This window comes from Megachile rotundata, chromosome 8 (genome assembly GCF_050947335.1).
Source record: "Megachile rotundata isolate GNS110a chromosome 8, iyMegRotu1, whole genome shotgun sequence".
Lineage (NCBI taxonomy): Eukaryota > Metazoa > Arthropoda > Insecta > Hymenoptera > Megachilidae > Megachile > Megachile rotundata.
The window spans coordinates 9,155,827-9,175,957 of record NC_134990.1 but is presented as its reverse complement, the minus strand read 5'-3'; the positions used below and the strand labels follow the sequence as shown (position 1 = coordinate 9,175,957).

General features: G+C 33.6%; 1 protein-coding gene across 7 annotated transcripts in view; it reads left to right on the top strand.

Annotated features, from left to right (window-relative positions):
• Window positions 1-20,131, top strand: part of LOC100877990 (dipeptidase 1) — a 414,301-nt gene that overhangs the window by 356,757 nt on the left and 37,413 nt on the right. For all 7 annotated transcript variants that reach the window (XM_076534715.1, XM_076534710.1, XM_076534708.1 and 4 more), the window contains one exon: window positions 12,490-12,622. In XM_076534715.1, the coding sequence (XP_076390830.1) occupies window positions 12,490-12,622 (133 nt within the window). The remainder of the gene's footprint in view (window positions 1-12,489; window positions 12,623-20,131) is intronic.

The window sequence follows — 20,131 nt, the reverse complement described above, 5'->3', positions numbered from 1 at the left end:
AATATAGCGTATGCATGCGTAGTTTCGTTTCGATTTAGCGAAAGAGGCCAAAAATTCTCGTTGAGGGCGAAAGTGTCGAGCGTGTGTCATAAGAGATCCTTAGAGATAAATCTTAACGTACATAACATAAACAACACACAACTGCCTAGAAACTCAGATTAATAATATTATAACTTACTATATTATATACAATTACAACCGACATGTCCAAACGCACAAAGGGCAAGTTTGGCAAGACGAGGCACGCGCATGTAAATAGGATATATCGACGTGTAATCCATATGTATATAACAGGGGTGGTGTGCAGTTTCGGAACCGAGACTCGGTAGGGATAAGATACTGGGACAAGTTCATTGTCTGATCGTGGCTACGATTTTTCAATTTATTCCTCGAGAATCTGAACACGTTTCTGAACATTCGCGGACGATGAGTGAAAAGATAAATGGACAAAGGTGTTGATTCTAACGTCTATCTTTTGTGTTTGAGGAATTTGGTGGGTGTACGAATTAATTCTGTGCCTTTGAAATGTATGCGGTGTTTTGAATTTGAATAGTTTCCCGCCTCTTTTGTTAGTTTCGTATGCTGCCGACAAGTGGCGCGAAATTATCTCTAGTAACAATTATTTGAATAATTATTTAAATCTCATTTGGATAATTCCGAATAAGTACTCCAAATTCCAAATAAGCCTCTTTAGCAATAAACGGTGAACCGTCGTACAATCCGAAAGCCACTATAGTCTTCAGGAGATTAATAAGAACATATAGCAAGGAATCAAAGATCGATCATCAAAGAGTAATTATTGTAGCACGTACCTTAAGGAGTTTGATGAATCCGTACGTGTAGAGTGTTTACACGAAGATTCACTTTCCTATCTCGGTTCCAAATAGCTGTAAATGTTCCGGAACCGTATTAGAGCAGCTGAAGCCAATTCGAATGTAAACAAGCGTCCTGAAACCACCACGTCCGGAAACACACTTGCGCTTAGATGGCTCTTATACGACCGAGGCTTTACTGCACGAAATTGACCTTTTCATGCCGATTTCGGTTAATACGGTTCCTGTCCAATCAACATTAACCTAGCGTTGCTTATCGTCTTTTCATTTTGCTCTCCTGTTACTTTTCAAACCTTAGCTACTTTTCGTTATCGCGTTTGCTTTATATTTAACTCTTTTCGTTTCAAGCGTAGGTTGCAAGATCGACTTCAATTTTACTAAACAAGACTGGTTTAGGTTTATTCGATTTATTTAATTTATTTGGTTTATTTGGGTCGTCTAGATTATTTAGTTTATCTAGTTTATCGAGGTTATCTGGTTTTTCTAATTTATTTAGTTTATTTGAATTTTGTTTGATATATTTAGTTTGATTTATTTAGTGTATTCAGTTTATCAAGTTTATCTAGTTTATCTGTTTTATCTGGTTTATCTGGTATCTGGTTCATTTGGTTCATCTAGTTTATCTGGTTTATCTAGTTTATCTGGGTTATCTGGTTTATGTGGTTTATCTGGTTTATCTGGTTTATCTAGTTTATTTAGTTTATCTAGTTTATCTAATTTATCTAGTTTATCTAGTTTATCTAGTTTATCTAGTTTATCTAATTTATCAAGTTTATCTACTTCATCTATTTTATACAATTTATTAAATTTGTCTAATGTACTCAATTTATCTAATTTACATGTAGTATCTAATTCATCTAGTTCACATAAGTCATGTAATTTATCTAACTTATCTACTTTGTTCGATTTATTTAGAGTTTCAACATACACACAAATTATTCTAATTTACATATTTTGAAAAGACATTCTTAAATCTATGAAATGAATTAACTAACATATGCTTCACTTGCAAAATCTAATCTCTTCAAAAACATTTTAAGAATCTCGAAACTAGCTACCTTCATTCTATCAGGTTCACATAACTTCGAGAAAATCAAAAATGCTTGAAACTCCAAGTCGATAAAAGTTCCGCCAAGTTTTCTGACTGTAAAAACAGAAAACTCTCGATCCTGGACAAATTGCTCGCTAAAATTATCCTGTTTACCGGCGCGGGTTTGCGGAGAATGTGCGTCCGCCATGGGAAACAACGAAATGTACTCGATCGAGTTTGCGAAAGAAAAACTGGCTTCCTGCTTGTCCTTTCTTGGCGACAAACCACTCCTAAGGTTTACGACAACTGTGGTAAAAAGGACATCGTAATTTTCCATCGCGTTATATTGCTACAAATGGGGGTGCAATTGGAGATATAGCAAGTGTTGTTTTTTAATGGCGCGTTTGAATGTTTGATGGCGTGGAAAACTTAGGTGTTGACAAGTTTGGAAATTTTGGGGTTTATCATTTTGAAAAATTGGAGGTTTGGAAAATTCGAATATTGAAAATTTGAAACTGCAAAATTTTATTTTAGGAAAATTTAAAACTAAAAAATTTGAATTTTGGAAAATTTGAACTATGGAAATTTGGGATTTAGGAAAATTTGAATATTGGAAATTTAAAACTGTAAAATATTAATTTAGGAGAATTTAAAACTAGACAATTTGAATTTTGCAAAATTTGGAACTAGAAAGTTTGAATTCCGGTAATCCACAATTTTGTAATTTTAGAACGATTCCAAACCTCTAAATTTTTTGATATATCTTCCACAATTTCATAAAATGAATATTCCGCAAAATAATTAAAAATCGCAAATCATCGCTCTGAAAGTGGCATTCTACATTAAGCGCAATACTTAATACATATTTCTGAAATACATTAGCAAACATAATCAAAAGCTAGTGCAGCTGAAAACGCGTGCAACAGAAAACAGCCAGTCCAGTGCAGTATAATATTTCCATTACACATTTTTCGGTAAAAATACTCTCGTATATTTGCTTTTTACGTTATAATCCGGGTTTTCAGTCTGCCATTCTTTGCCAGCGGCAACTAACAGAATAAAAAATCCCTTTGACGGTGAACAGCCATTACAAAAACTCTTATTTGCACCGTGGCAAAATCTATTATACGAAACACGCCGCGCAGGACGATGTGTACGACTATAAAGGCGCGTTTACACACTTTTGTGGATTTCTTGACGTTTCTCTTTTTCCTGGAGTTCGCTGTTTCTTCCGACAGTAACTTCACAAGGAAATAACTTTCTTCTGCGGGATGGAAGCCTGTTTTACACGGTACACAAGCTAACCCCGAAAAGTAGCTGGACCTCGGAGAAATATACGGGCAAAACGATAGACACGATTATTGTTAACTTTGTTCGTTGAATTCTGTTTCACTGGAGACAGTTTTTGGGTCGATTAGGTTTTGTGCAACGAGAAATTTCATAGGGATGTGGTTCTTTTAACCGTAGATTGTAACGTCTAGTATCGACATCTTAGAATCTATTTCATTTTAACTACGAATTCAAATGACAATATCGACATCTTTGAACAGATACTCGAGACATTGCAATTCTATTGAATTTTACAAAAAATGATTGCCTTCGAACTACCAAATTATATAATAAAATTTGATATTCAATCCTGAAGCATTATAGAATCTACTTCATTTTTCCCAATTAAAATAACAAATATATAACAACATCTATTTCAATGTAACTACCGATTCAAATGACAATATCGACATCTTTAAACAACTACTCGAGAAATTGAAATTTCAGAGAGAAAAGAAAATAGTAACGGTAAATATAAGGGATGTTCGAACATGAGAGCACCAAAAACCCGGAGAAATACACAAGCTAACGCTCGCCAACATTAAACACTGCCAAGTCACTTTACACGAAACTACATTGCGACACGAGGAAGCATAATTGCCAAAGTCCCTTTTCGATATAGTAGTCGAGACGTAGCAATAAAACCTTTAGTGTACGAAGAGGAGGGCTCGAGAACGAATCCATGTAGGGCATACTTCTACATATCTAGAAAAGGGAACCCTACGAACCGTAACTGACCCCCTCTTTCTTCGGAAGCTATTCGGGTGCCGAAACAGGAATATTGTACATAAATTTCCCTTGGAAATCTTCCATTTCGCATTTACTATTCGAAATTTTCATTGAAATACTACGAATACGACTTATTCTGACGCGTTTAGATTAGAATACGAGGCTGACCGAAGGCAGTGGGATAATTAGATTGAGAGTCAAGTCTGGGACCGGCTGCGAGTATTTTTGGGGATGGGTCCTCAAAATTGATACGCTCCTTCTTATGTTGTTTTGGTCAGATATTCGATTTCCAAAAATGTGCAAACTGCGATTTTGCCAGGGTCTGAAGGTAAAAAGCATGTTTCGTGATGATTTCTTTTACAAGATGTTCTTTGTACATTAGTCTACGGAGGCCCATTTTGCAGTTACCCTTAAAATTTCATGAGGACAATGCAAGTTTTTATAGGAGAAAATTTTCACACTCCCTTTTAAACATATTTGTAGATATGGTGTTAATAAGGTTTTCAATGTTTAAAAATTTCACAATTCCAAAATTACATAACCGTAATATTAAAAAATTCCAACGTACCAAAATCCTTGAATTTCTAAAGTTTCAAAATATCAAAATTTCAATATAGTAATCTTCCCAAAATTATCAATTTCATAAAGGCTGAAAATCCCCAAATTTCCAAAGTCTCAAAATACCAAAATTTCAACGTTTTAATCTCCTAAAAATTCCCAAATTTCTAGAGTCCTAAAATTCCCAAATTTCCAAAGTCCCAAAGTACCAAAATTTCAACATTCTAATCTCTCCAAAATTCCCAAATTCCCAAAGTCCTAAAATTCCCAAATTTTCAAAGTCCCAAAATACCAAAATTTCAACATTCTAATCTCCCCAAAATTCCCAAATGCCTAGAGTCCTAAAATTCCCAAATTTCCAAAATCCCAAAATACCAAAATTTCAACATTCTAATCTCCTCAAAATTCCCAAATTTCTAGAGTCCTAAAATTCCCAAATTTCCAAAATCCCAAAATACCAAAATTTCAACATTCTAATCTCTCCAAAATTCCCAAATTCCTAGAATCCTAAAATTCCCAAAGTTCCAAAATACCAAAATTTCAGCATTTTTATCTCCCCAAAATCCCCAAATTCCCAAAGTCCCAAAATACCAAAATTTCAGTATTCTAATCTCCCCAAAACTCCCAAGCTTCAATCTCCCCAAATTCCCAAGTTTCAATCTCTCAAAAATTCCCAAGATGCACTCTCCCTAAAATTCCACCTTCTTCCAAATTCCAAACCCCCAAAAATCCTAAAAATTCCAAACCCCTAAAATCCCCAAACTCCAAAATCTGAAACCTCAAACAAAATTCTGAAATCCTTCAGAACTCAACAACTACATTTTTCCTTTCTCCATTCCATCATCACGGTGTAACAAGTAACAATGTTTTGAATAAATACTCTGTCAGTATTATCAGCTCTTGTTCTGGAAGAACGCACGTCTCCTTCCAGTCCGACGACTTTATCTCTCGTCCGCTTATTAACTGCAATTTCCACTGCGTGTGTACGTTCGCCAACGTCTGCTGTTACTTTATGTGCAAGGCGTCAGGAAGATAGAAACTTCAGGTTCGCCCGGTTGGTCACGACACTAACTTGATCAACTGACGACGTCACGCTGATCAATTTCACCTTTTCCTGTTACAAAACGAACTTGCACGATAATTCGAACACGTCTGGTCTTTTGTTTCAAATTTAAGCGAATTGACGTTTTGTAAGAATGGATACTTGCTTATTGTGAAAGTTGTTTTGTAATTATTTGTCTGTCGACTATTTATTAAAATCTTAAGAGTTATTAATTTAATTGTATTTATAATCATATGATTTGTAATTATATTTCATTTTTGTTATATTATATGGATTAGAATTATGAGTTTGAGTGAAGTTAACTTTTATTGTATGTATTTGTTATTAATTATGTAAAGTATAGTGAAGATTAAATATAATTGTAATTCATACGATACATATAATCTTCAGAAATTATTACTTTATTGTACAGTTACTATTTTCATAATTTACACTCTTCTCGATTGAAAATCACATACTTACAATATTTACAAAAAAAAGTATTAAAAATGAAAAGTATTGAGAATGATAAAAATGTTACATAAATAAAAATTTTGCATGTAACATTTTTTAGTAAGCCTAATAAACAATTTAAAAGTGAAAGATCGGTTGATTGAAGAAAAAATTGGTTCGTAAGAAATAAAAACCGTACGCTAAACGCATCGACAAAATGTTCCTTTCGCGTTTTTAATTTCTCGTGTCAGAAAGTGCACGCAGAATTGCATTGTAGGAATTTTCAACGCGACGGCCTTTCATCCGAATCCTGTCATTTTATAGTTGGGAAAATACCCAATTTACCGTGAAAGTTTCAGCAACACGCGAACAACTCGATTATTTTCACTGGTCACACCGGGAGGTGTGAAAAGTCAACCATGATATATTTCACGTCGCACTTAATCCATTTTTTTTCTGGCTCGAATAGAGGGATCATTTTTCTTCGGGCGAAACAACGAATTTTAAAGAAACACCGGAACTTCGTTAATTTGCGATAGGATAATTAATTATTGGAAACGCTCGAGAAGTCCCTCATTAAAATCTAATAGATCGTAATGATTCCGCGAGGTCGATTTGAATTATTGAACGTCTATAAGCTACGGTTAACTTATGTTCGATGGTTCTTGTTATTATTTCACTTTAATTACTTCCGTGATTGAAATATTGCGATTATTTTAATACTAATGTTTTGAGGTTTCTATGAAATGTATACAAGTTTTATTATTCTGTTGTTTTGATACTAGAAAATAATTAAGTTCTTTGCTTCGTATTTTTAATATTTTGCACAAGTATATTTTTTTATATTTTTATATACAAATATTTGCATATACAGGTTGTTCTTAGTAACATAGACTAATGTTTTTTTACTTATTGTAAACGATTAAAAACTGATAAAAGAAATGTATTAGCAACGCAGTGTTACCTTGATTATACATCAATGAGATATTAATTATTCTAATAGGGATATATGTATGTCGGAAAATATTGATTCTAGAAAAAAAAGTTTGAAACAAAAAATGAAGTTCATAGACAGCTCTACAAAAAAGGTTATATACATTTTTAACGTGAATTCACTTTTAATTAAAGAGAAGAGTTCCTAAAAGATTTTTGAGCCTCCTTTACTTCTCAGCCCTCTTCAAAGTATTTTACAGTTCTCACTAAATATATCCGAAAATATTAATACTATAAAAAAAAGTTTGAAACAAAAAATGAAGTTCATAGACAGCTCTACAAAAAAGGTTATGTGCATTTTTAACGTAACTTCACTCTTGATTAAAGAAAAAAGTTCCTATAAGATTTTCGACAAAGCCTCGTTTACTCCCCAGCCCCCTTCAAAGTGTTTTACAGTTCTCACTAAATATATCCGAAAATATTGATTTTAGGAAAAAAAGTTTCAAACAAAAAATGAAGCTCATAAAAAGCTCTACAAAGAAGGTTATATACACTTTTGACGTAAACCTATTAACTCGGCTGTTATGACCTAAAGTACCTCAATAAATTCTGCACACTCCTAAAAAATACTTTTTTTCATAAATCCCAAAATAATAGGTTTACATGAAAAGTGTATAGGACATTTATTATAGAACCTTTCAAGAGCTTCAATTTTCATTGAAAACTATTCCCTCTAAAATCAATATTTTCTGAGGTATTTAATAAAAACTGTCAAAAGGGGCCTTTGAGAGGTGCAAACGAGGCTCTGTCGCTCGAAATTCTTTCAGGAACTTTCTAATCAAGGTTTTGATTAAAATTTCAGTGCAACTTTCCCATATTAATAATTCTACAGCTCAAACAATCCAAAAAATAATTTAAACTGTTTTAAAATTCATGTTAAACACGTTTCGTCACTAGGCGAGATATTTAGGTCAAGTACCGTCTGCATCGAAATGCCTGTGTGAATTTTTGCAAATTGTATGCAACGAGAAAAGGATTTAAACGGAGAGGGATTTAAAGTAGAAAGGTTCATAGCGAAGACAAGATTATGAATTGAAATTACAGGATAAGGTAGAAATCCTTTTCAAACACGGTTAACCGAGGAACAAACGTAGATTTTTCGGAATTAATTGCCATGAAAACAGAACAGAAGGGGTCCATACTAAAGAGGCAAAGTGGTTCATCCCTGCATTTCATCGTGTTCCGCTTTGAGAAGCAACGTTTCCAATTACTTGGCGGTCTGATTACCGTAGAGTTTCTGCACCAGCGTAAATATTAAATTTCGAGCCCTGTCTAACCCGATTGACATCCCAGATTCTCACGGTGCAGCTGCCGGCGGATCAACGTTATTATACTAATCGCGTGACGATACCAACCTACGTGCTGCGAGCCGCAGTTGCCCGTTAACGGTGCGCAACGCGTATCTTGTAATCGCGATACACGCTCGGCCAATTTTACGGCTTTTTGGACACAGCGAGAACACGCGAATTCGTCTTTTGTTCGATGTTGTTGGTTTTGGAGAAATTGGGACATTTGGACATTTTGAGGGATTTGAAGATTTGGAAATTTTGGAATTTGGAAATTTGGAAATTGGGAAATTGGGAAATTGGGAAATTGAGAAATTTGGAAATTGGGAAATTGGAAAATTAGGAAATTGAGAAATTGGGAAATTGGGAAATTGGGAAATTGAGAAATTGGGAAATTGGGAAATTAGGAAATTGAGAAATTTGGAAATTGGAAAATTGGAAAATTGGGAAATTTGGAAATTGAGAAATTTGTGAATTTGGAAATTCGGGAATTCGAAAGTTTGGGGCTAGGGAAATTTGGGAATTGGGAAATTCGGAACTAGGGAAATTTGGAACTATGGAAATTTGGGAATTGGAAAATTTGGAACTAGGGAAATTTGGGACTGGGGAAATTTGGAACTGAGGAAATTTGGGACTAGGAAAATTTGGGAATTTGCAGATTTAAAGATACAGCAATTTACAAACTTAAAAATACCAAAAATTTTGAGATATATAAATTCAATGATTTTAATATTTAAGAACTTAGAAATGTTCTTATTAGTAATTGTGAAACTAATTTAGACAGAGAGATGAAATATCTAGGTTCGTCCCTGGCACCAGTGTCACGGAAACTGTTGCGCGAAATTTTTGGCGTAAAATGCATCGCGTTTTTTAAAACAAAGGGAATGGATTAAAAAGCGATGCATACCGTTGGTTACGCGGTTGCTCTTTTATTAATTTCATCCGCTTCGCGTATTTCAGGTGGCATTTTTTAATTTCCGCATAACTTAACTTTTACTGCGGTAAAAAGAAAAAAGGGAAGCTTTTTGTTGAATTTTAGTTAGCCGAAAAATATTTAGGAACAAAAGCTTTCATGGGTCAGATTCCAATTATGAAGTTCGGGTATTAACGATCTTCCATGTTTTTAATTTGTTGCGATTCCATTAACTGTAGTAGTAATTAAACGATAATTACGCTTCTTTTTTGTTCGTTAGACCGATTTAAAAGGATTATGAATGAGTTCTTTATGTATGCAGAATGAGTTCATAGCAAAATATTTACTGTAATTAATAAATTATAATTTTTCTTAAAAAATTGTACTTACAGAAATACAAGACAGTGATTAAATACCAAAGAAGATGACTTGAAAAGAGTCTAGCGATACTTTAACATTTCGTTCGGTTATTTGTAATTTCAAATCAATCTTTATCCACAACAGCAATAAGACCCGACTCATTACATTTCAGCGAATATTTTTTTATTGTCACATCTGGAACCCTTAACCTTAACAGTAGAGTTTTCCGTTCGCAGTGAACTATTCGTGTCGAAGTATTGCTGCCTTTATTACTTGCTTAGGTCACTGCGGGTAAACCCAGACACACTTCATACGTCGCTCGCATTTCCATCTCCACCCAAATTTTACCTAAACCGATAGAAAATTAGAAACCGTTTTCCCTCGGCAATGTCACAAAAATTCTACGGCCATTCCGAGCTTTCGTGAAACGTAAAAATTCTTCGGAGACACTCTCGAACAAACAGTGATCAAGTACGTTGCAAAATAAACTAGTCGTTCGAAGTGAAATTCATAGAGTCCACTTATATTCACTCGTATCCTAATGATTCGTCGTTTAATCGTCACTTAATATTGCTGACGCTGTGACGCACATACACATAGTTCTTAACCATTTGCCTTATGATTTATCAAGTGCTTTGGAACTAACTGATCACAGCTACAATATTAAAACTGGAAAGAAAAGTTGAAGTGTTATGTCAATTTTGTATTCGGCAAACCTTGACCATGCAAATTATAATTGGACTTAAACTCCAAATTGAAGCGTATTCAAAATTCGTGTAAGATTTGGCAGGTTTGAAGCGTGCAGATGTGGGTTGAGTTCGTCACGTGTAGCTTGAGTGCATCATATGTAGCTTGAGTACGTCATATGTAGTTTAAGTGCGTCATGGGTAGCTTGAGTGGGCCATATGTGTCTTAAGTGCGTCATATGTATCTTAAGTGCGTCATGTGTAGCTTGAGTGCGTCACATGTAGCTTGAGTGCGTCATGTGTAACTTGTCATGTGTAGCTTGAGTGCGTCGTGTGTAGCTTGAGTGAGTCATATGTAGCTTGAGTGCGTCAGATGTAATTTGAGTGCGTTATGTGTAGCTTGAGTGCGTCATATGTAACTTGTCGTGTGTAGCTTGAGAGCGTCGTGTGTAGCTTGAGTGCGTCATATGTAGCTTGAGTGCGTCAGATGTAATTTGAGTGCGTTATATGTAGCTTGAGTGCGTCATATGTAACTTGTCATGTGTAGCTTGAGTGCGTCATATGTAGATTGAGTGCGTCATATGTAGTTTGAATGCGTCAAATGTAATTTGAGTGTGTCATATGTAGCTTGAGTGTGTCATGTGTAACTTGAATGCGGCATATATAGCTTGAGTGCGTCATATATAACTTAAGAGTAGGTATCATATGTAGTTTGAGTGCTTCATGTGTAGTTTGAATGCGTCATACATAACTTAAGAGTGTCATATGTAATTTGAGTGCGTCATGTATAGCTCGAGTGCGTTATGTGTAACTCGAGTGCGTCATATGTAGTTTGAGTGTGTCACGTGTAGCTTGAATGTGTCATATTTAGTTCGAGTGCGTCATATGTAACTTGAATGCACCATGTGTAGCTTAAGTGCTTCATATGTAGCTTGAGTGCGTCGTGTGTAGTTTAAGTGCGTCATATGTAGCTTGAGTGCGACTTGAAATTCACGGAATCCACTTATATTCACTCGCACTCCAATGATTCGTCGTTTAATCGTCACTTACTACTGCAACACACATTTTACTATATTTGTTACGTTTAAATTGTTTGATATCATTTATATTTGGATGACCCAAGCATAATTCCCTGCGAAATTTTTTGTTGCGGCCATTTTCATAATTCACTATTGCAGACGCCGCGACGCGCGATTTTCAAACAATTACTAGATAACATTTTAATTATGATACGATATTATTCTATTGAATTAATTACTGCACAAATTCAACGAAAAACACCATCAATTCTGATGGACCCATTGTGAAAGCAAAATGGAAGTATTGATTATTTAAATATTTAAACAGTGAAAGGTTGTCATTGCTTTCGGTGAAAAGCAATCATCACGATACGATGAACTAATTAGCTGAAAGCGATTTTTGAAACACGGAATGTGGAGCACATACAACTCGTGTGAAGAGAGGTGTTAATTAACTGTCCATCGTCCATTGCTAAGTGGTCTCAAGTGATTATGAACGTATTATGACTCTACAATGAATGCTAAAAGCATCGTGAATGCGTGATGAATATTAATAATACACCAGAGTCTCTTTTACTCGATCAAAGATTTAATGAATCAGGAGAAAACAAGATTCATTAGCACTTGATATTGTTCGTGCCTCGGCCATTAAATTTCACCGCTAATTTCCTTGTAATTATACTTGAACGGTAATTGTACTTGCACTTGCAATTTCTTTCTATTTTAATAATGGTTGCAGTTGTTTTATTTGGTTAGAAAAATAATTTCGAATTAATTGAAAGTTTTGATCGCTAAAATACCAATAATATTCAAAACTTTTTTTCAAATTTTAAAATTATTCACTTGGAGTAATTTTGAAAAAACTGAAACAAACTCGAACAACAAGTGGTATAATATTAAATTTTCAAGATACCAATTAAAAAGATTCAAATGGAGAAGTCTCAATATCATATTAAATTTATAAAATACCAATTAAAAATATTCGAATGGAAAATAAAATCGTATTTACTCAATAAAATTTCAGTAACATTCAAAATTTTCATTGCCAGCCCATCTTCAAATTATTCTAATTAAATAATTTTAAATGAACCGAAAATTGTATTAGCAAGTGGTTTTAAAATCACATTAAAATTACCAATTAAAAATATTTGAACGAGAAATGTGATTTCTACTCATTCGGTCTAATTATCTATCCTTCCAAATGCAATTTTTTGCGCAAACATAAAACGTTTCTAATGTTCGATTTATGTGCTTGCAGTTCTGGTCTGCCTACGTTCCATGCGGTGCAGCACAGTTGAATGCTGTTCAACTTTCCTTGGAGCAGATCGACGTGATCCGCCGACTCGCCGAGATGAATGCTCAACATTTAACTTTGGTTACCTCCGTCAAAGGTGAGCTCCGCCTTTTAAAACCGCGATCACTTTTTAATTAAGGCTACTTCCCTATCGAGTCGTTCCACAAATAGGTCATCCTTACAATCTTTATTTCAAATTAAATTAAATGCACCCAATTTTAAGTGGATCGTACAATTAGTGAAGCTCCAGAAAATTATTAACCTTTGTGTAGATGGAGTTAGTCTATATTATATCTATCCATTTATTTATTTATAGTTGCATTCTCATAGCGACAAATTTTGTGTACTATTGTTAAGAAGCTACGTTCTTTTGTTTTTGTGCAGAGTGACATTTTGATGAAGTTCTTGTTAAACATTGTCGATTCATATTTCATTTTAAGCTTGACAGAGACAAATATGTGTAATAAGAAAATTTATTTTGAAACTTGATAAAATATAATTTTTATATTGCATTCAGATGTTGATGGACGACAATTTAAATTTGTAATAGAATTAACTATACTCAATTTCATTTTCATATTGTATAAAGACGTTAATATAAGAAAATTTAAATTTATAATAAAATTAACTGTTACTAATTTCATTTTCATATTGTATTCAGGCACTAACCTAAGAAAATTTAAATTTATAATAGAATTAGCTATACTAAATTTCATTTTCATATTGTAATTAGACATTAGTCTATGAAAATTTAAATTTATAATAAAATTAAATATATTCAATTTATTTTTCATAGTGTACTCAGACGTTAATCAATAATATCGAGCAGATGGAGTTTAATATTAAAAAGTAGACATTAAGTGCTTCAATTTAAATAGAAATGAATAATTTAAGATTTATTATTGATTGATGTGTTTTATGGAAGAGTAACGTTGCAGTGCAATGCAACTATTATGCACTTGATATTGATGAATCATAATAAAGTGATATGAAACAATAAGAAGTTTAAATGTATTATTTGCGAATTATTGACTGATTCATTTTGGAAAAGTGTTAATTCAGAATGTATTTAGATTAACGTTACTTATTAATATCAAGTATGTAGGGAGAAATTAGTATGATTGAAAATATTAATATAAACGCAGACATTATTATCAATGTTGTGATATCTTTTTTACTTTCAAATTCAACTAACTTTGCCATATTAATCCTTATTGTATTTATATTAATAGAAAAGTGAAAACCAATCGATAGAACTTAAAAAATGCCTCAAAACGAAAAATAGAAAGTCACATAACTTAATTAAAGTTTGCAATAATTACTCTAAAACTACTAATATCTTCTAACTGTTAAAAAATGCTTAAAAAAAGAAAATAAAAGGTGACATAACTCAATTAAAACTTGCAATAATCACACCACAAATGCTAAAATATTTTAGTTCTTAAAAAATGTCTCAAAACAAAAAATAAATAGTCACATAACTCAATTAAAATTTGTCAAATTTACTCCAAGGATACTAATATCTTCTAACTCTCATAAAATGTCTAAAAACGAAAAAAAGCTACAAAAATTAATTAAAATTTACTTACTCCCAAAAGAGTAATATTTGACTGTTAAAAAATAATTCAAATTAACTTAAATTAATTATAATAAACGCTAACACCTTTGAATGTTTAACACTAGGTTTACAGAACGCGTCATTTTGACGCATTTCGAATTTTTTCAAAAAAATTACAAAGACCGTTCGCATTTTTATTTTATCTTGTACGGACTTTTATCCGTTGAACGAGGTAAGTATTGAAGTCTATTTTCTTCAGAAGCTTTGAAATATTGAAATTTGCTATGGGTATACCTATCTCTACGGATGTGCGTCAATTTCACGCGATCGTAATGTAAATAAAATTTTTAGTAAATTAGTTTTACCCAGGCGAAAATTACAACAATAATAAATATGAATGCACCGACGATACCTTATAAACGACGGACTTCGCTTGTCCGGGTCGCACGCGGCCGGCTCAGCCGGTATGCCGGGATCGGACCCGGGGTCGCAGTACAAATCGCAGTTCGCAGGGTAGAGGGAAGTAAAAATATGAATGTAGAATATTGAAGTAATGTACTAAAATATTATCGAATAATAAAAACTTTCTATAAATATATCTCCTATTTTCATTTCTTACTTGTAGTGTTTAATTATATTGCTTTCTAGTTGTTTTTCTTTAAATATATTCGTTCGTGCGTCAAATTGACGCGTGTAGAGATAGGTATATAAGAAATGTCCGTTAACACTAAATGTCTGTTAACTCCAAACCTAATGTTACAAAAGCAGAAAAAAATCGAAATGAGCTCATAATGCATTAACGTTCGAACTTAAATTGCGCAAAGTGTAAAAATATAAAATACAGCCGAAAAGGTTATGCCAACAAAAAGAAAAAGTAAGAGACGGAGAAAAAGAAGGAGGAAACGTCGTGAAGAAGATCGCAACACGGGAGATCAAGATACATGTAATGGTCGAGGCAATATTTATCAGACACGGTTCCCCGTGGTTGCTATAGAAATAAAAAATGTACCTGATGATACCGGGAAAACAGAAAAACGACGAAGACTTACGTTCTGAGAAAGAACAACGCATTACCACGGATTTCAAAACGGTATGGTCCGCGATTTATAATCCTGAATTTCACAGGAGCAGAAATTGCATCATGAAATGAAACTCCATTGTTGTTGCTTCTTTTACCGAGCGCGATATCACCGCTTTGAGTGTTGTTAATCAAATTTATTGTAACGATGTATGAGGAATTAATTGAAATATTGCAGTGAAAAGTGGGCGAATTGAGTTATTGAAACAATTACGGTACAAGTTTAGATTGTATTGGATGATACCGGACAGGAAAATAAATGGTTGTTTTGTTGCAATTATTTTGGATTTTTATTGTGTTTTTATTTTGTGCTCTTTTGTTGATTGTTGGGATTTCTGGTTTTGTAGGTTGCTAGCTTTCCAAGTTTACACTCTGTAATTTTTTAGTTTGCATCTATACAAGATTTCTAGTTCAATAATTCTCTAATTTTCCCATTTCCCCATTTTCCATTTTTACAAATTTAAAAATTTCCCATTTCCCACAATTCGAAGTTCTTAAATTTCCAATTTTCCACAATTCCAAATTACCACATTTCCAATTACCCACAATTCCAAATTCCCAAATTTCCAATTTTCCATTTTTCCAAATTCTAAAATCGCCAATTTTCCACGATTCCAAATTCTTATATTTCCAAAGTCTAAAATCTCCAATTTCCCACAATTCCAAGTTCCTAAATTTCCAATTTCCCACAATTCCAAATTACCACATTTCCAATTACCCACAATTCCAAATTCCCAAATTTCCAATTTTCCATTTTTCCAAATTCTCAAAACGCCAATTTTCCACGATTCCAAATTCCTATATTTCCAAAGTCTAAAATCTCCAATTTCCCACAATTCCAAGTTCCTAAATTTCCAATTTCCCACAATTCCAAATTACCACATTTCCCATTACCCACAATTCCAAATTCCCAAATTTCCAATTTTCCATTTTTCCAAATTCTAAAATCTCCAATTTTCCACGATTCCAAATTCCTATATTTCCAAAGTCTAAAATCTCCAATTTTCCACAATTCCAAATTCCTGAATTTCCAATTTCCCACAATTCCAAATTACCACATTTCCAATTACCTACAATTTCAAATTTCCAAATTTCCAATTATCCATTTTTCCAAATTCTAAAATCTCCAATTTTCCACGATTCCAAATTCTTATATTTCCAAAGTCTAAAATCTCCAATTTCCCACAATTCCAAGTTCCTAAATTTCCAATTTCCCACAATTCCAAATTACCACATTTCCCATTATCCACAATTCCAAATTCCCAAATTTCCAATTTTCCATTTTTCCAAATTCTAAAATCTCCAATTTTCCACGATTCCAAATTCCTATATTTCCAAAGTTTAAAATCTCCAATTTCCCACAATTCCAAATTCCTGAATTTCCAATTTTCCACAATTCCCCATTTTCCAATCTTTCCTTGAAAAATATCACAATTTTGCAATTACCCAGTTTTCCAACTTCCCAATTTCCCAATTTTCCCATTCCCCCAATTTACAATATTTCCTCAAGAAATTTCCCAAAAGAATTAACCAGACAAATGAAAACACAGTAGTAAGTTTGTCACAGGATTTGCGTAAGTAGAATTTAATCGATGAAACTGTCGTCGATAAGTAAACATTTTTCTCGGTGGTCGGTAAGGCTACGACAGCGTGAAACGGTGTTACCAAGTTGGAACCAATAATTACTTTCCTCTTGAATGATACTGCTTCAGAGAAATCGAGCAATTAATACTAGTCTCCTTTGTCCTCTCGAGTTTCCTGGAGAGCAAACTTCCTGCCAGGTTCTGCCATTCCTGTTGCATCCATTGTTACTCGCAGTTGGTACGCGATCCTAGCAATCTAATTACCAACGGAACGAATAGGAGGACGTTTAAAACTTGAAAATCTGATTTGTTACTCTCTTTTCGTTCTTACCTACACATTCACATTAATAATTTCCATTCTCTTTTGTTCTGTTGGGTCAAAACATAGCTTGCGATGGACAATTTTGGTGGAGGTATTTTTGTTGTACAGTCTATGGCCATTGGATTAAAACCACATTAATTTCACTTTTAGGACTATGTTACCGTGAAAGACCGAAATTGGAGAATGTCGACTTTCACCGGTGAATGTCAACACATACCAAATACGTCGGTGAAAGATCGAATATTTTATTACATTCTTGTACATTCGGACCTTCACCGGTGTATGTGGACAATCACAGATATGCTCTGGTGGAGGTCCAAAAGAGAGGAGCCGACAAAGAAGCGACTGGCTCTCTCCCGCCAAATCCTGTGTTCTGCTGGGAATCAGTCAGCTTTGTCAATCTTATGCAAGCTTTGATGATGCGGGCAACGTTTTCTTAATTTTTCTTTCCAATACCGTAATTTATACTGAATGGATACCGCAGTAAATCGTGATCTTTTTCTTGAAAAGTTAAATGCATTAATTGCGGGTAAACGAGAAGACAATTGTTTTTATTTTTCTCAAGAAAAGTACTCTAAAATACTTTCTGAAGTGGTTTCTGCTAAAACTAAGTGCAACACACCTTTGGATCATAGACGATTAAAACGTTTTGACGTTTTAAAAATTAATGATGAAAGGTAATTAATTGTACCATTAAAATCAGGGGAAACGAATATACAGTATTATGTTACCAATGAAGAATTGTTCATATAGCCCCCCTTAGAACTAACACAGTCCCAAAAACCCGAGCAGATCTCATTTAACCCCAATAACTTATCGATACCATTTTCGTCCCAATTTCCCCCGCCTTTTTCACCATGAAAGTTTAATGGCCGAAAATGTTCCGAGCAACCATTCGTTCCATTTAATTCCATGTTTCTTTCAAGTATCCATCGTAAGATTTTTCCCCGTCTCGCTCATACAGAATTCACCTAAGTGCACATACAGAGGCTCGAAAAACAAGCGAAAAGTCCTTTCTCTCCTGACTTCCTTTCGCGACCTCGATTCGGTTTCCTAGTTGCCAGAGTTTCTTCAGCTTATGAAAATGGCTGACAGTCTTCCCGACACGGGTTACTTGTCGCCGAAACTTTTACAACTTTTCCTCGGGTTTATACACTCCTTCGTTTCTGTTTCAAACCTCTCTCTTCTTCTCGCATTGAAAAATCTCCAAACTTTCCTTGTCGGAGTAATCTCGCGTTCGGGAAAATCCTGCGTCCGATTAACACTCCATCCATTGCTTTTGTCTTCGAACTTGTGTGTGTCTTTGCAAAGGATATTTTATTCATTATACAGTTCCTGGCCATCTACCACTAAAAATTTTCAGAATTTTTTTTCCGTAAAATTAAAAGGTCTCAAATTGTAATTTATTAGGTACCAAATAAAAAAATTCGCAAATTTTCCAATTTTCAAATCACTCAATTTTCCACTTCCCAAATTTTCCTAGTACCAAATCTCCCTAGATTCTAAATTGCCTAGTCTCAAATTCCCTAGATTCTAAATTGCCTAGTCCCAAATATTCCTAGTTCCAAATATTCCTAGCCCCACATTTCCCTATTTCCAAGTATTCCTAGCCCCAAATTTTCCTAGTTCTAAATTTCTCTACTTCGGAATTTCCCTAGTTCAAAATTTCTCCAGTTCCAAATATTCCTAGCCCCACATTTCCCTATTTCCAAATATTCCTAGCCCCAAATTTCCCTATTTCCAAGTATTCCTAGCCCCAAATTTCCCTATTTCCAAGTATTCCTAGCCCCAAATTTCCCTAGTTCTAAATTTCTCTACTTCGGAATTTCCCTAGTTCAAAATATCCTAACCCCCAAATTTTCCTAGCTCCAAACATCCCTATCCCCAAATTTCACAAATCCGAAATTTCCCAATTTCTAGATTTCCTAATACCCAAAATTCCCAAATTCCAAAATTCCAAAATTCCAAAATTCCAAAGTTCCAAAATTCCAAAATTCACAATTTCCCAGAATTACAAGTTCCTACATTTCCAATTTCCCACAATTCCAAGTTCCCAAGTTTCCAATGTCCCGCAATTGCAAGTTCCCAAATTTTCAATTTTCCACAATTCCAAATTTGTATATTTCTCATTTCCCATAATTCCAAATTCCTGAACTTCTAATTTCTCACATTTCCAAATTCCTAAATTTCTAATTTCTCACATTTCCCAATTCTAGAATTTCCAATTTTCCACAATTCCAAATTTCTACAGTTCTCATTTTCCACAATTCCAAATTCCTAAATTTTGTTATTTCCCACAATTCCAAATTCCTAAATTTCTAATTTCTCATATTTCCAAATTCTAGAATTTCCAATTTTCCACAATTCCAAATTTCTACAGTTCTCATTTCCCACAATCCCAAATTCCTAAATTTCTTATTTACCATAATTTCAAATTCCTAAATTTCCTGTTTCCTACATTTCTAAATTCTTATTTTTTTAATTAACAAAATTTTCAACTTCCCAAATTCTTCAAATCTCCCACTAGTTTCTTACAAAACACTATGCAATAGTAAAAAAAAAATAGAATCCACTGAAGAACACTAAAAATGTACTAGAAGAACCCTAAAAATCATTGAAAACCTCTTGAAATCACTAAAACCCACTAAAAATCACTAAAATCCATTCGAAACAGCTGAAAATTGCTAGAAACCAACAAATACCATTAGAAAATGCTGAACAACACTGAATCTCCAAAAATCCCTAAATCAGTAAACACATTGAAGAACGTTGAACACATTGAGTTTACATCTAATTGTAAACTCGCAAAAACCTTGAAATCACAAAAATGCCGTTAAAGAATGAATAAATACCATCAAATAAAATTTACAAAGTTACAATAATTATTGTTAAATGAAGCAATAATTACCGTTAAGTAAAATCTGTAAAATAACAATAACTATCGTTAAATAAAAATCCAGAAAGTAACGCTAAAAGCGATAAGAAACATACTTCAAACGTATTGAATTTAAGGGTAGTGAAAGAGTACCAGAAAAGGTTGCAGAAATAACAATAAATTACCATTA